Source organism: Manis pentadactyla, chromosome 11 (assembly GCF_030020395.1).
Source record: "Manis pentadactyla isolate mManPen7 chromosome 11, mManPen7.hap1, whole genome shotgun sequence".
Classification (NCBI taxonomy): domain Eukaryota; kingdom Metazoa; phylum Chordata; class Mammalia; order Pholidota; family Manidae; genus Manis; species Manis pentadactyla.
Window position 1 is genome coordinate 67,688,406 of NC_080029.1, and position 17,781 is coordinate 67,706,186.

The 17,781-nt window shown below is 39.3% G+C and overlaps 1 protein-coding gene across 10 annotated transcripts in view; it reads left to right on the forward strand.

Annotated features, from left to right (window-relative positions):
• Positions 1-592: 592 nt before the first annotated feature.
• The window catches only part of HECTD1 (HECT domain E3 ubiquitin protein ligase 1), a 125,560-nt gene continuing 108,371 nt past the window's right edge, over positions 593-17,781 (forward strand). For all 10 annotated transcript variants that reach the window (XM_036881239.2, XM_036881242.2, XM_036881240.2 and 7 more), the window contains exons 1-2: positions 593-866; positions 2,167-2,439. In XM_036881239.2, coding sequence (XP_036737134.2) covers positions 2,300-2,439 — 140 coding nt within the window. In that variant the 5' untranslated portion in view covers positions 593-866; positions 2,167-2,299. The remainder of the gene's footprint in view (positions 867-2,166; positions 2,440-17,781) is intronic.

Genomic DNA, 17,781 nt, shown 5'->3' on the forward strand with positions numbered 1-17,781 from the left:
GGTTTTCTTTCACGCGAACCGCGTGGGGGTTGCCTCTCAGGACCCAAGGGAGGCGCTTTTCTTCTCGCGACGCACTTCCTGCGCAGGGACGGTGACAGTGGGGAGGAGGGGGAGCTCTCGGCTGAGTGCTGGTCGCCGGGGTGGGAGGCTCGGCGAGGACAGGTCGGGTCGCAGCTACGACACGCCGCATCGGGCCCTTTTACAGGAGCACGCTGAGTGTAGACACAGTGCAAAACCAGCCAACCGTGCGTGCACCACTGTACGCAGGGTGCTGGGAGCGCAGCGGCATCGACCGCGAAGCGTAAAGACGCGCGATAGGAAAGCCAGAGCCGACAAGGTCGGGGAAGTCCGAGGTCCGGGGGCCAGAGAGCAGAGGCAGGGGCGAGCGTCCGGCAGCCGGGCGCCGCAGGTCGGCGTCCCTACGCGGCTGCCCACCGGCCTCCGCAGCGCCCCACGTGGCGGCCGGCGCGGTCGCCGGCCGGAGACTGATTTGCTCCGCCTCCGCCGAGCTCGGCTGCCCTCCGCAGCTTCCCCGGCTGGCTTTCCCTACCCTCCTCCCTTCCTCCTCCCTCATCGCGATGGACGCGGCCTCCCCCCGCCGCTATCCGCGCCAGCACCGCGCGGGCCTCTGAGCTGTGGGGCCTAAGGAGCCGCGTGCCAGAGACGGGACTTGTGCTGGCCGCCGCCGGCCGGGGGAACCTCTCGCTTCCCTTTCACTAGGTCCCCGCAGAGGAAGGGGCGGGACGAGGCGCGGCTTTTCCTGCGCGGCCTGCGGCTTCCTGGGAACTCGAAGGCCGCGGCCGGGCCTGGCTCTGCCCGCGGCCTGCTTGGAGCTGGACCCGAGCGGTTTGGGACGACGGGCCTGGGTAAGAGCTTGAGGGAAGGGATGGTGGGAGTATCCGGAGCGGTCGGAAGGGCCGGGCCTGAGGGCCGGGATCCGGTATGCCTGGTGGCGGGCGGGCAGCGAGCCCGGCCCCTGGTGAGGTCGGCCGGGCTGCTGCCGACTCAGCCTCTCAGCCCCTTTGTTCCCCTCCCCCGGCCCTGCCCGCGGCGGGGCTCGGCTGGTCGGAGCCGGAGCCCAGAACAGGCCCGCCTTGCCCTTGAGCGGGGCTCGCCGCCCCGCCGGGCCTCGGAGTTCCGGGCGTCTCTGCCCGGGAGACCCGCCGCCCTGCGCTGCCCGGCGGCCCCGCTCGGGCCCGGAGGCTTCCTGCTTCTCCAGAACTTCCCCTCCTCCTAGACCGGCGTAGCTGTGTTAGCGCGGTTTGGCGCCGGACAAGGAGAGCGTTGTGCCTGCGCCTGCGGGCGCCCGGCTCGGCTGGTCTCGGAGTGTTGGGTCATTCCTGCTGGTCGCCCGCGTTGGGTGCCCACCGAGACCCGCCGTTGGATTCGTACACCTGCGGCTGGGTTACGTGGGACCGAAAGCTGTCCTCCCTTCAGGCCGCTTACGAGCCTTTGTAACGACTTGCCTGCTGGGGCTGCTTTTCTGTTTTTGTTTTTGTTTTTGTTTTTTAACCAACTGCCCCATTCTGTGGCGATGGGGAAAGGAGGCCGTAGATTGGCCTGTTCTGATCCATAATGTGTTAGTCCACTGCATTTACTTTAAGCATTTCTTATTAAACTTTTAAGGACAGTTGCCAAGGCTGTCAAAATGCCTAACCATGTCTTTATTCTTAGCTAATTATCTTGTATCTAATTATCGTTTGTATTGGGACATCTTAAGAATAGCCGTAAGTAAATTGAGAAGTCAGGAGAATTTGTGAAATTGGAGGTAATTTTAAAGCAGAAACTTAATTTGGAGGGGAATTGGATCAAAATGCTTAGAGTCTCCACAAATACTGAATCTAACCCTTACCTGAAAATCAGTTTTGGGTCGAGGAGCGGGGATGTAGTTTGTTGGAAAAAAATAACCTTTAGTAAGGTATTCTTTGCTTTTTGGCACAGACGTTAGTGATAGCAGTAGTGGGATAAGAAGCTTGTTTGACTGTCTTTGACAAGGACAGCTCTGGTTTCTAGTTAAGCAGCAACCTGATCAGCTTATACTCTTGTGTAAAACTGGTTTTTATTTAGTATGGTATATGAACAATTAAACTCGAGGACTAAGGAAAACTGAAAAACTACATTAAGCACTCTATCCAGACATACTTACGAGTCTTTTCTAATTCCTAGGAGGACACCACGAAAATCTGGTTCCAGCCAATGTAAAAGAAAAAAATTTTAAACCCAAGCTGATTAGTCCTGGACATTTAAAGGACTTTTTCCTTTACTTTTTAAATTTAAGCAAAGAGGCTTTTGAAAAACCATGGCAGATGTGGATCCAGATACATTGCTGGAATGGCTACAGATGGGACAGGGAGATGAAAGGGATATGCAGCTAATAGCCCTTGAACAGCTATGCATGCTGCTTTTGATGTCTGACAACGTGGATCGGTGTTTTGAAACGTAAGTACATCCCTTCATAGTCTTCCTTTGGAGTAGCTGTAGTGACATCTGTTTTCAACCATTTACTGACTCCAGTTTGTATGGAATTTTCTCTAGGGAGATTTAAAACTATCTTTTTAAAAGTATATGCAGTTTTGCATTTACGCTTTTCTGAGAAAAATTGGTAGGTGAAGTACCTCCTCCAGAAATGTTAATTTGTGATGACATAAATACACGTTTGCTGAGTGAGTTAGAATTATGAAGGAATACTCATTTTAATCCATAGCTTGGTTGATTCATTTTCAAAATATGAACTGGAGAATACTTGTCTTCTTGAAAGGTAACTGTTTTTGTACCAAAAAGGTGACTTGAAATTGACATAAAATGGATGATAATGAACATGTTACAACTGTCCATTTCTTCATTGGTGTTAAATCATATGGCATTGTACTTTTGTTAAAGCAAATCATTAGTTGGTAAATTTCAGTTTGAAGAGTATAAATTGGATGCTTCCTATACAGCATACTTTTTGGAATACTAGAAAGCATAGATTTTGAAGTTTGGAGAGTTTAAACAATTTTACTCAGAGGTTATAATGTATAATTTGTGCAGAAATGTAACAATGTACTAGATTGGCCATTCATGCTATGTTTTTCCTTTTATATGATACTTGCCCAATTAGATTAGCCGTTCTTCTGAATGCTGAGCATGTTTGGTTTTTACTGTTTATTTTATATTTACAATTTTGAACTCCAGTAATAAGTAAAGGAAAACGCAGAAGTTTCTATATTTGTTTTAATGACATTTTGAAGTAATTAGTAGAAAATGTTTGCAATGTTGACATACAACTTGGTATAATTGTCTTAATTTTTCTGAGGTGGGAGTAAAGGCTGTATCACTAAATTGACAAGGTATGTTTAATTGCCTTCATTTTTGAATGAATAGTTAAAAGAGGATGAATTAATAAATAGTAATTCTTATTTGTAAATCCCATTAAAGATAGTACTATTATGATACAAATCCTAATAAGCAAAGTTTCTAAATCACAATCTGTTAGTGGCCCATTTATTTCAACTAGGTTTTGTTATTGACAGACTTCGAGTACCTCTATAATAATATAATAATAATATAGTCCCTCCATGGACATTTATTTTAGCAGGATTCATAGAAAAGTAAATTTCTGATTATTCATAGATTTCTTTAGAGGGCCTTCATTAACCCTCTAATGAATTACTTTTGGTATTTTAAAAAATAAGTCATTACTTGCCAATCAAATCAGCTATCATTTCATATCTTTTGTTAAGTACTAACATATAGTAAGGTTATTTGTAATGGCATTAAAAAAGTGTTAACCAAGAGGTATTTTTGTGTCAGTATTTCTTTTAAACGTTGGTTTGCTCTCTCTGTTCTACAGCCAGATTTTCTTGTCACAAGGAAAGTTGTCTTGGTTTCTTTAAATCAGAGAGGCAGCATAGTGAGGGGGAAAGAACGGCCTGTGGCATCAAGGGACTGGGTTCAGATTCTTGGTGTGTTACATGTAATTTAGCCTCTGAGAGCCTTACTTTATTCCTCTGTAAAATGGCTGTAATCTTATTTCTGGTAGGCTCCTTGTGAGGAGTAAAGGAACGAATGTATGTGAAAAGTGTTTTGAGTAAAGTGGGGTACCCACTAATGTCATTATTAAATATCTAATGAATTTTATTTTGGGACTTTATTTCATGAAATTATGATTAATTTTGGAGAGTCTTTTGAAATTCTTTGAAGTAGTCAACAAACAAGGTAGGGGAAAAGCAGGATGATGTGCATATTTTGAATATTGGTGGAAATCTCCCATGCCAACTTGATCTCATAAGATAGTAGCAAATACTCCTTAGTTATGTTGGATAAAGTAAAAGATGTCTCTATGTTCAGATATGTTTTTGCCTTATTAGCTTGTATTGATAGTTATATGTCTGTTTAATCAGGAAAGACAGATGGTGTGATAGAAATAATGTTGGAATGGGACAGATTCAGGTTTAGGTTTTTGTGAAGATTAACAGGGATACTCCATCTGAAATGCATACTACAGTGCTTTTCATGTAACAGTTAGGTGATTCTTTTCCTTTAACTTAGTATTATACATAGGTCTCCATTTTTTGGTACCAGTTTTGACAGCCTTTTGAAGTTAAGGAATATACATTTTCTGTGAAGCTGCCATGCTGCTTATTAATGCCTGAACTTACCAAGGTAATGCTATAGAAAGTAAAATTCAAGTTAGTGTTAGTTTTTGCTTTCATCTGATATGTCATTGAGTTAAATGTAATATAAGTTATAAATTTAATGAGTTAAATTTAATGAGTTATAAATGAGTTCGCATTCACATTAAAGTAGATCATTGTATTTATTGTAAGTAGAGAAATCCTGGGCAGATGTAGATGCTGCCACTGCATCTTCAGATAATACCATTTAAAAGTTATATATCTTCTGGGAAGAATCTAAGATCTCCCCAGAAGATCTAGAAAATGGAATATTAAGGATATTGCTTTTAGGTACAAGATGGCTCTATTGAGAAAAATAATCATTTTAACTTAATTATGAGGGCATGAAAGGCTATACCGTAAAAATTAAGTCACTCCCTTTCCTGTCTTCTGTTTGATCAGTTCTCTCCAGAGGCAAACATCATTAATCATGTTCCTGGTGTATCCTTTGAGAGGTACCCCAGTGAAGACTCTCTGATTCTGAGTTCCAAAAGTGAACACAGTGGTAAAAATCCTGTGGTGTATTTATAGTTAAAGATAAATACCTGTAACAGTGACAAGACTTTGAACCTCTTACACTGTCTTCCTCCTTTATGTTGGGTGTTCGAGATAGGGTGATAACAAAACAGATACTGCCTCTTTCCTTATGGTGACTAGTAGTCTAATACGGAAGACAAGTACAAAATAATTATAGAAAATAAATTGTGGTTACAAATTGTGACAAGGGCCATAAAATTTCAGGGTGCTTATGACCCCAGCGTATAGCAGGACATGACCTGAAGGGCTGGGGGTGGTCAGAAGTGCCTTCTTTAAGAAAGTGGTTTTTCCTAGAGATCTGAAGGATGTGTTAAGAGGCTATGAGATGAAGTATGAGGAAGTGAGGTAGAAGGGTGTTCAAAGAGAAGGCAGTGTGTGAAGAATTTGAAGTGAGATGCTAAGTAAAGCTTTTTGTTTTCTCTGAAGAGCAATTGGATGCATTGAAGTGCTGTAAAAGTGAATGATGTCATTAATTTTGACTTTTACAAACATTACCTACTTATCAAGAATAGAAGGGTGAAGTGGACAGAAGGAACGAATGCTTGTAGACTTGGTAGGTTATGATTCAGAGAGGGTTATTGTAGTAAAAGTAGAAAGAAGTGGATAGGGTTGAGATAGATTTAAGAGGTAAAATAGGCAGAACTTGTTGAATGATTGGATATGATAGAATGAAAAAGGAGGTGGTATCAGGAATGACTCGGGTTACAATGGATGATCCACTCAGCAAGCAAAAGCACATGGAAGAGGACTGTGTTTTGAAGAGCTGAGATCATGAGTTGGGATTTGACTGGATTTGTACCTGGTTCTGCATTCAGTCTGTTGCATTATGTTGTATTGATTGAAATATATGGAAAAAGTCATCCTCCATAGGTGTAGTTTGAAAACGGACGAATGTTGTAATGCTTTTTTAACATAATTATGATGTTCTTTGATACTATTATCAAAATTAGGTAAGTGATAATGTCTGAAGTGGTAGTTATATGGAGATCTGGAATCATGTCTATGAACTTTTTGTGTTCTGTTACATTAACATCTATTGGTCTGTCTTGTACTTTGAGTGGAGTTTTTACCATGTTTAAGTTTATAAAATAATGCATGGATCATGTGAAAAATACTGGCCTACTGAGTTACAGAGATATTCCAACTGTTGATAAATGTCGTTCTACAGTTTCATAAACTCACATTTGTTAATATGACCAGAAAAATCTTTAAGTGTTAGGAACCTGTCAAGCTCATGGTGCAGACAAAAGTTTTCCAAAATTGTAATTTTTGCTTGTAAGCTTGAATGTTATCATTGGCAACAAATATTTCCAGTTGTTTTCCTTGAAGGGAAAGGCTTACTTTCTTAATTTTTGAAAAAATGTTTGCTAAATATCCAAGTCTGAATAACCACTGTTTGTCTGAAGTTCCTTCAAGTAAAAATGATGCTGCGTGGGAGAAGTGGCTAGTTCAGCTTTCCAGCAGTTGTGCACTACCCTGACACTACCATCAGTCTTTGGTCTACAGAGTTGCTTTATTCTTGCTTCTCCTTTCCTTAAGTAGAGTATTAAAAAGTTACATATTCAAATCATTTTTTTGCTTCATCAAGGTTATTCTGTCATGGAACTGGCTATTTTTTTCCATGCCAGGGCTTGGCAGTGAAGAATACAATTACTAGTAGTACAGTTTAGTGCAGCTGCCCTGATTCATGCTAAAACACCAGCAGTTTTATTCACTATTGCTTTTGCGTTATTAGTGCATGTCAACACAGGAGAAAAAGTGATTTGAAAAGAGGAAGGGAATTACATTGAATACTGGTGAGATGAAGTAGGGTGAAGACTAAAAAGGTGTCCTTGGATTTAGCAACATTCCTGAGGTCACTGATCTTAATGAGAGCTGAGTGGAGTGGTGGTGAGGGGCAGATATGAATGAGTTGAAGAGTAAGTAGAACATGGAGAGATAGAGAGTGTGGAAAACTTTTCTGAGACTTTGGATTGGAATGGGGGTATAGGGCTTTTTCTCTTAGAGGTCAACAAGGTAAGACAAACAATGGATGATACATAGTGTAAAGATTGTGAGATACTGGGAGATAACCGACTCTTGGCAGGAGCAGTGCTTTTTATTTTTATTTTTATTTTCTTTCAGGAAAAACATGATAGTTTAATGTATATAAGAATTAAATCTTTTTAAAAACAAATAGCATTATTCAGAATTTGAACCACAGATGAAAACAAGCAATATCTACTATAAATGTGGTAAGGGATTAATATTCTTAACACATTAAGAACTATTACAAATCAAATGGGAGGAGCAATGCTTTTTAAACTTTAATGTACATAATGTGAGTCATGGTAAGTTTTGGGTATCTTGTTAGGATGCACATTCTGGTTTAGTTGGTCTGGTGTGGTGCCTGCTCTTTTGCATTCCTAATATGTTCCCAGGTAATGCTGATGCAGTTCGTCAGAAAATCCCACACTGAGTAGCAGAGGTCTGATCCACTAGTGGAGAGAGAGGTTTTAGGTAGTGTGTTCCTTGTGACACAGGGAAGGTGGAGAGAGGTGAGATGCAGATGTTTTAGGTGTGATGGTATAAAGGTGGAGGGATTTCTGTCTGATGACATTTATTTTCTCCATGAACTAGGAGATTAAAAAGAATGATAATATCTAGGATTGGTATGAGGAAACAATCATGCTCATATAGTGTGAGTACCTCCATAACAGATGTCTCTGCCTCTAAGCTAACTATACACAGTTACAGTCTTAACTCTTACTGTCTCCCCCCCCCCCAGCTTTATTGAGGTATAATTGGCTGTAGTTGTAAAATATTGATTTGATTGTACCACTCCCTTTCACATAATCTTTTGGGTTCTTTATGTAATGGATAAAATTTAAATGCCTCCAAAGACTTCTCCTGCATTCTAACACATTCATATTGCTACTACTTTTGTTTTTCCGTTGCTAATTACAGTGCCTGGCATACAATAGCTAGTATCCAGATACGGAAAACAAATTGAACAAATGCTTTATATTGTACGTGTTTTCCATTTATGCCTAAAATACCATAGAAAGTATTTCTGGAGTCATGGAACTGGTTGGGGAGTATGCAGACAGAAGTATTGTATTCCTTCCTGTAGTAGAAGCAGTGATAGCATCAGTATGTATTTCCCTACCCCTCTCATTAATGTACCTGCCTTTTCTGTACTACTACTGCTTTTCTTCTATCCAATGGCAGAGTAATAAGAAAGTGAAAGTGCTCTCTTTGATCAGCCCTGCAGCTGATCCTTCCCTGGGTAGAGAGTGGTCATTGTATCAAATACATATAATCCTGAAAATTAAATAAGTGAGTTTATATAAACAGTCATCAACTATGTATGTGCTGCTTTTCGGTGGACAGTAGAGAAAAGTGCTGGAAGGGTTCTTAACCTTGGGCTCTAGGGGGCCAATAGATAAGGAGCTTCAGTGAGCACTCATGAAATTCACCAGTGTCTGTTACCTTAAAAATGTAAAAAACAAAACACTCTTCTAGTTTATAACAATATATATAGTAGTATCGCATTGCTTTTCGAAAGTTTGTTATGCCACTTAGCTTTTACAAAAGGCCTGCATCAGTACCTGTTTTCACTAAGCAAAAGAAATCCGAAGAGGATTTTATGCTTTTCAGAAAAAGGTGAAAAGTGAAAATAGCGTTCAGCATTTGTCTTGTAGCAAGTTACAGAGGCGGCGCGCATCCCGGGGATTGAGAGTGGACTCCGCCCGGCTCCTTTCCTGGGAGCTACACTCAGCGTGTCAGCATCATGCTGCTATGGCTTTGAACTGTGTCTGTGAGCATCTGTGTTTTCTCTCGATTTATTTTGTGTATCCATTAGCAAGAGGTGTCCTAAAATAATCCGAGAAGCCTAAGAGAAGTTACTTTTTGCACCTGGGAATGCTAACAAATTTTTCCATATAAATTAGTGGTAATTGCTTCTTATGTGATTTTGGCTTATAAAAGTTTTCATAGGAACGCTGTATTTTTGCATAGTAGGATAAATCTGTACTTACAGGTTTGAATAAATTACAGTCAAGTTTGTGTGTGTATTTAATTGGAGAAAAGCAAGTCTACATATTGGAATTTGGATTACTCCTTTTTCTTTGAGAGGGAAGGCCATAACTTCAGCTGTTATCCTAGGAGTCATTTTTAGTTAAGTATTACAGAGAGTCAAGGCTGGGAGCAGGGGCAAAAATGGAATAAAAGATGAAATGGATCAAAATATATTATTTATTCAAGAAACTAAATTTATCAATTTTACAGTTAAAATTTTGTTTTTTTAATAAAGGAAGTGCCCAAATTCAGACTAAATTCAGTAGGTAACTTCCACTGTAGATAACTTCCTGTGTTTAAAAAAAGAAAAGTTAAATTTCTTTATATTGTAAACTTCTGAAATCTTGGCCTAAGTCCAAGTGATACAGTCTGGAAAAAATATATGGTAAAGTATAGAAAATACACAGTTCCCAAGGGAATTTCTTTGTCTTTGGAACCTGATGAAACTTTTGTTCTTGTTTTTTTTTTTTAATTTTTTATTAAGGTATTATAAATATACACTCTTATGAAGGTTTCACATGAAAAAACAGTGTGGTTACTATAAGTAACCCATACTATCAAGTCCCCCCCCCATACCCCAATGCAGTCACTGTCCATCAGTGTAGTAAGATGCCACAGATTCACTATTTGCCTTCTCTGTGCTATACTGTTCTCCCCGTGATCCCCCACACCATGTGTACTAAACATAATACCCCTCCATCCCCTTCTTCCTCCCCACCTGCCCTCCCACACTCCTCCCCTTTGGTAACCACTAGTCCCTTCTTGGAGTCTCTGAGTCTGCTGCTATTTTGTTCCTTCAATTTTGCTTCATTGTTATACTTCACAAATGAGGGAAATCATTTGGCACTTGTCTTTCTCCACCTGGCTTATTTCACTGAGCATTATGTCCTCCAGCTCCATCCATGTTGTAAATGGTAGGATTTGTTTCTTATGGCTGAATAGTATTCCATTGGGTATACATACCACCTCTTCTTTATCCATTCAGCTATTGATGGATACTTAGGTTGCTTCCATATCTTGATTTTTGTAAAAAGTGCTGCGATAAACATAGGGGTGCATATGTCATTTTGAATCTGAGAAGTTGTATTCTTTGGGTAAATGCCAAGGAGTGGGATACCGGGGTCAAATGGTATTTCTATTTTTAGTTTTTTGAGGTACCTCCATATTGCTTTCCACAATGGTTGAAGTAGCTTACATTCCCACCAGCAGTGTAGGAGGGTTCCCCTTTCTCCACATCCTCACCAGCATTTGTTGTTCTTAGTTTTTTTGATGCTGGCCATCCTTACTGGTGTGAGGTGATATCTCATTGTGGTTTTAGTTTGCATTTCTGTGATGATTAGTGATGTGGAGCATCTTTTCATGTGTCTGTTGGCCATCTGAATTTCTTCTTTCGAGAACTGTCTCTTCATATTCTCTGCCCACTTTTTAAACGGGTTGTTCGCTTTTTGGGTGTTGAGGCGTGTGAGTTCTTTATATATTTTGAATGTTAACCATTTGTCGGATATGTCATTTACAGATATATTCTTCCATACTGTAGGATGCCTTTTTGTTCTGTTGATGGTGTTTTTGTTCTTGTTTTTAAGTTAGTTATCTCCCCTTCCATCAGGAAAATTCTGTTGTCAGTTCTGGTAGCATGTTGGAAACCTTTGTATTCATTTGAAGATACTTACTTTCATTTGTGTGATTGGACTGATCGACACTAGTTCTATATAGACTTAAGTGATCTTTACATTTTCTAATGAGGCTACCTGTGGGTTTATAAATTGGTATTATAGTATAGTACTGGGTTTAACATATGAAAATAATTTCTACCTGTGGTATAAGAGGTAAATATTTAGCAAGTGAAAATTTTGAATAACTCTTTAACTGTAATGTATATAAGATTTTGTGCAAAAGATGCATACTTGAAGCACTATTCAAGGAATGCCATGATTATTATATGCATGATATTTCATTTTTTCTTAAGTTTATTTAAATTACATATGGTAAAGTTTGAGTTTTGCAGAGCTGTGTAACTGCCTCCACAACTGAAATCAGAACATGTCTGTCACCCCAAAACCTTCCTGTCCCTTTGAAGTTAAATACTCCTTCAACCCCAATGCCTGGAAACCAGTGGTCTGTTTTCTGTTGCTATAGTTTGACTTTACCAGAATGTCATGTAAATGGAATCATCATACAGTGGTAGCTTTTTGAGGCTGGCTTCTTTCATGTAGTATATTGGATTTGAGAATCATCTATGTTGCTCTGTGTGTAATTGTTCCTTTCCTTTAATTGCTGAGTGGTACCGCTTTATGGATGTACTACAGAGGTTTATCCATTCACCTCTTGAAGGACATTTGGTTTTTCTTTGGTGACCAAAGTTGCTATAAATATTAGCATACAAATATCTTTGTAAATATAGTTTTCTTGTAAAATTCTTAGAGATAAATCTGAGAAGGTGTAGAAACTGACAGATTGATTTCAGAATTAATATGGAATGCAAAGGACCTATATTAGCCAAAACAACTTAGCTAAAGAATAAAATTGGAGGACTAATGCCTATTGTATTTCAATTCTTACACAGCTATAATAATCAAATAGTGTGGTATTGGTGTAAAGATAAATGGATTAATGAAATGCAGCAGAGAGTTCAGAAATAGACTCATGGACAATTTATTTCAACAAAGATGAAAAGGCAGTTCAGTGGAGAAAGGATTTTGTTTTTTTTATGGTGCTGAAACAATTCGATATCCATATGCAAAAAAAAATGTTGACTTTGATCCACACCCCACATCATACACAAAAATAAACTCAAAATGAATCTTGTGCCTAAATGTTAAACCTAAATATCTTAAGACCTCTAGAAGAAAACATAGGAGAAATCCTTTGTGACCTTGAGTGAGGCAAATTTTTTTTTTTAAATTTTTTGTTAAGGTATGATTGATATACACTCTTATGAAGGTTTCACATGAAAGAACAATGTGGTTACTACATTTACCCATATTATCAAGTCCCCACCCATACCCCAATGCAGTCACTGTCCGTCAGCACAGCAAGATTAGGCAAATATTTCTTAAGCAAACACTGGAAGCACAGTTCATTAGAGAATAACTTGATATAGTTGAACACTGGTTGAATTTCTGTAATAGAGACTGTCAGTTTACTTAATTCTTTTTTTTTTTTTTTTTTTTTTTTGAGAGGGCATCTCTCATATTTATTGATCAAATGGTTGTTAACAACAATAAAATTCTGTATAGGGGACTCCATGCACAATCATTAATCAACCCCAAGCCTAATTCTCAACAGTCTCCAATCTTCTGAAGCATAGCGAACAAGTTTTTACATGGTGAACAAGTTCTTACATAGTGAATAAGTTCTTACATGGTGTACAGTGCAAGGGCAGTCATCACAGAAACTTTCGGTTTTGATCACGCATCATGAACTATAAACAGGTCAATTAGGATTATTCATTTGATTTATATACTTGATTTATATGTGAATCCCACATTTCTTCCTTATTATTATTATTATTATTATTTTAAATAAAATGCTGAAGTGGTAGGTAGATGCAATATAAAGGTAGAAAACATAGTTTAGTGCTGTAAGAGGGCAAATGTAGATGATCAGGTGTGTGCCTATAGACGAAGTATTAATCCAAGCTAGACAAGGGCAACAAAACATCCACGAATGCAGAAGATTTCTCTCAAAACAGGGGCGGTGAGGTTCTAAGCCTCACCTCTGTTGATCCCCAATTTCTCACCTGATGGCCCCCCTTGCGACTGTGCCTGTCTTAGGTTGTTCCTCCCTTGAGGAATCTTACCCGTCTCTGGCTAACCAGTCATCTTCCGGGGCCATACAGGGAAATGTAAAGTTGGTAAGTGAGAGAGAAGCAATATTCTTTGAAAAGGTTAGCTTTTTACTTCTTTGCAGATTTATGCCCTGTGGCTTCTATGCCCAGCATTTGTCTTGAGGTATCTTTACCACTTGGAAGAATTATGATACTCGGTAATTTTCGATATGAGGCACGAATTCTACTAAAGGGTTGTAATTAGGAAGGAAGAAGAAAAGCTATAGAAGTAGCAGACAGAAGAAAACATGGGAAGATTGACTATTTCTTTGACATAACTTCCTGTAAAGTAACATAAGCATGTATAGGATTTAACAAACTACTAATTAAATTGCGTACACACATTAACAGAATAGGAATACAGCTACGCAACAAAAGCAGACCTACAATTACCAGCCATATCCAGTGAAACCAAGAAAACCAGTTAGGCACCCTAGACATTTGTGAAAACTTATCAATGATATGATGGATTACTTAATTCTTTTTTTTTTTTTTTTTTTAAATAATTATTTTTTATTGAAGGGTAGTTGACGCACAGTATTACATTACATTAGTTTCAAGTGTACAACACAGTGGTAGAACATTTATATACATAATTCTAGGTTCCAGCTATCACCCTACCAAGCTGTTACAATATCTTGACTATATTCCTTATGCTATACATTACATCCCAGTTACTTATTTATTTTACCATTGGAAGTCTGTCCTTTTTTTTTGTGAGGGCATCTCTCATATTTATTGATCAAATGGTTGTTAACGACAATAAAATTCTGTATAGGGGAGTCAATGCTCAATGCACAATCATTAATCCACCCCAAGCCTAATTTTCGTCAGTCTCCAATCTTCTGAGGCATAACAAACAAGTTCTTACATGTAGAACAAATTCTTACATAATGAATAAGTTACATAGTGAACAGTACAAGGGCAGTCATCACAGAAACTTTCGGTTTTGCTCATGCATTATGAACTCTAAACAGTTCAAATATGAATACTCATTTGGTTTTTATACTTGACTTATATGTGGATACCACATTTCTCTCTTTATTATTATTATTTTTAATAAAATGCTGAAGTGGTAGGTAGATACAAGATAAAGGTAGAAAACATAGTTTAGTGTTGTAAGAGAGCAAATGTAGATGATCAGGTGTGTGCCTGTAGACTATGTGTTAATCCAAGCTAGACCAGGGCAATAAAACATCCACGTATGCAGAAGATTTCTCTCAGAACAGGGGGGGTGAGGTTCTAAGCCTCACCTCTGTTGATCCCCAATTTCTCACCTGATGGCCCCCCTGCGACTGTGCCTGTCTTAGGTTGTTCCTCCCTTGAGGAATCTTACCCGTCTCTGGCTAACCAGTCATCTTCCGGGGCCATACAGGGAAATGTGAAGTTGGTAAGTGAGAGGGAAGCCTTATTGTTTGAAAAGGTTAGCTTTTTACTTCTTTGCATATTTATGCCCTGTGGCTTCTATGCCCAGCATTTGTCTTGAGGTATCTTTACCACTTGGAGGAGTTATGATACTCGGTAAATTTGATATGAGGCACGAATTCTATTTAAGGGTTGTAATTAGGAAGGAAGAAGAAAAGCTATAGAAGTAGCAGGCGGAAGAAAACATGGGAAGATTGATTATTTCTTTGACATATCTTCTTGTAGAGTAACTTCAGCCTATATAGGTTTTAAGCTACTACTTAAATTGCGCACACACATTAATATAATAGGAGTATAGTTACATAACCAAAGCATATCTGTAATTACCAGCCATCTCCAGTGAAACCAAGAAAACCATTAAGGCACCTTAGGCATTTGTGAAAACTTATCTATGATATGGTGGATATTGTCCAACTGAACTTGAACAGTCTGAGAGAAATCAGACAAATTAAAACAACCCATTCCTGGGGACTGTTCACATGCCATATGTTCTTTTAACAGTAAATAGTCTGTAGTTGTAAGAGTTTGGAGCGCTACAATTTGCACTTCTCCAAATTCTTGGTTGAGTTCCAACAGTATAGATCCAGTCAAATTTGTTGTTTTACTGTATGCACAGGCCAGCTTAGATATCTCCTTCCTCATTCCGATGGCAAGTCCAGGAACTGGTGGGATGAGTGCATCTACAGCTGTAGCAGTGCGTGGATCTTTGTTGGTGTTTTTTGATGATCATCTTCTGGCATGAGTCTTGCAGAGAGTGCTGATGTTGGAAGTTCTTTTTCATATCGTATCTTAGTTCATTTTCGGGGTAGCCCAATTAGGCTTTGATCCTCTGTATAAACACAAACAGACCCTTTGCCTACACTTTTATATGCCCTTTATACCCTTGTGTAGAACTCGTTGGAGGTTACCACACAGGAACTGCCCTTTTTTTTTTTTTTTTTTCTTTTGCTATCACTAATCTACACTTACATGACGAATATTATGTTTACTAGGCTCTCCCCTATACCAGGTCTCCCCTATAAACCCCTTTACAGTCACTGTCCATCAGCATAGCAAAATGTTGTAGAATCACTACTTGCCTTCTCTGTGTTGTACAGCCCTCCCTTTTCTCCTACCCCCCCATGCATGTTAATCTTAATACCCCCCTACTTCTCCCCCCCTTATCCCTCCCTACCCACCCATCCTCCCCAGTCCCTTTCCCTTTGGTACCTGTTAGTCCATTCTTGAGTTCTGTGATTCTGCTGCTCTTTTGTTCCTTCAGTTTTTCCTTTGTTCTTATATTCCACAGATGAGTGAAATCATTTGGTATTTCTCTTTCTCCGCTTGGCTTGTTTCACTGAGCATAATACCCTCCAGCTCCATCCATGTTGCTGCAAATGATTGGATTTGCCCTTTTCTTATGGCTGAGTAGTATTCCATTGTGTATATGTACCACATCTTCTTTATCCATTCATCTATTGATGGACATTTAGGTTGCTTTTGCTTCCAATTCTTGGCTATTGTAAATAGTGCTGCAATAAACATAGGGGTGCATCTGTCTTTCTCAAACTTGATTACTGCGTTCTTAGGGTAAATTCCTAGGAGTGGAATTCCTGGGTCAAATGGTAAGTCTATTTTGAGCATTTTGATATACCTCCATACTGCTTTCCACAATGGTTGAATTAACTTACATTCCCACCAGCAGTGTAGGAGGGTTCCCCTTTCTCCACAGCCTCGCCAACATTTGTTGTTGTTTGTCTTTTGGATGGCAGCCATCCTTACTGGTGTGAGGTGATACCTCATTGTAGTTTTAATTTGCATCTCTCTGATAATTAGCGATGTGGAGCATCTTTTCATGTGTCTGTTGGCCATCTGTATTTCTTTTTTGGAGAACTGTCTGTTCAGTTCCTCTGCCCATTTTTTAATTGGGTTATTTGTTTTTTGTTTGTTGAGGCGTGAGAGCTCCTTATATATTCTGGACGTCAAGCCTTTATCGGATGTGTCATTTTCAAATATATTCTCCCATACTGTAGGGATCCTTCTTGTTCTATTGATGGTGTCTTTTGCTGTACAGAAGCTTTTCAGCTTAATATAGTCCCACTTACTCATTTTTGCTGTTGTTTTCCTTGCCCGGGGAGATATGTTCAAGAAGAGGTCACTCATGTTTATGTCTAAGAGGTTTGTGCCTATGTTTTCTTCCAAGAGTTTAATGGTTTCATGGCTTACATTCAGGTCTTTGATCCATTTTGAGTTTACTTTTGTATATGGGGTTAGACAATGGTCCAGTTTCATTCTCCTACATGTAGCTGTCCAGTTTTGCCAGCACCACCTGTTGAAGAGACTGTCATTTCGCCATTGTATGTCCATGGCTCCTTTATCAAATATTAATTGACCATATATGTCTGGGTTAATGTCTGGATTCTGTAGTCTGTTCCATTGGTCTGTGGCTCTGCTCTTGTGCCAGTACCAAATTGTCTTGATTACTATGGCTTTATAGTAGAGCTTGAAGTTGGGGAGTGAGATCCCCCCTACTTTATTCTTCTTTCTCAGGATTGCTTTGGCTATTCGGGGTCTTTGGTGTTTCCATATGAATTTTTGAATTATTTGTTCCAGTTCATTGAAGAATGTTGCTGGTAGTTTCATAGGGATTGCATCAAATCTGTATATTGCTTTGGGCAGGATGGCCATTTTGACGATATTAGTTCTTCCTAGCCACGAGCATGGGATGAGTTTCCATCTGTTAGTGTCCCCTTTAATTTCTCTTAAGAGTGACTTGTAGTTTTCAGAGTATAAGTCTTTCACTTCTTTGGTTAGGTTTATTCCTAGGTATTTTATTTTTTTTGATGCAATTGTGAATGGAGTTGTTTTCCTGATTTCTCTTTCTGTTGGTTCATTGTTAGTATATAGGAAAGCCACAGATTTCTGTGTGTTGATTTTGTATCCTGCAACTTTGCTGTATTCCGATATCAGTTCTAGTAGTTTTGGGGTGGAGTCTTTAGGGTTTTTTATGTACAGTATCATGTCATCTGCAAATAGTGACAGCTTAACTTCTTTTTTACCAATCTGGATTCCTTGTATTTCTTTATTTTGTCTGATTGCTGTGGCTAGGACCTCCAGTACTATGTTAAATAACAGTGGAGAGAGTGGGCATCCCTGTCTAGTTCCCGATCTCAGAGGAAATGCTTTCAGCTTCTCGCTGTTCAATATAATGTTGGCTGTGGGTTTATCATAGATGGCCTTTATTATGTTGAGGTACTTGCCCTCTATTCCCATTTTGCTGAGAGTTTTCATCATGAATGG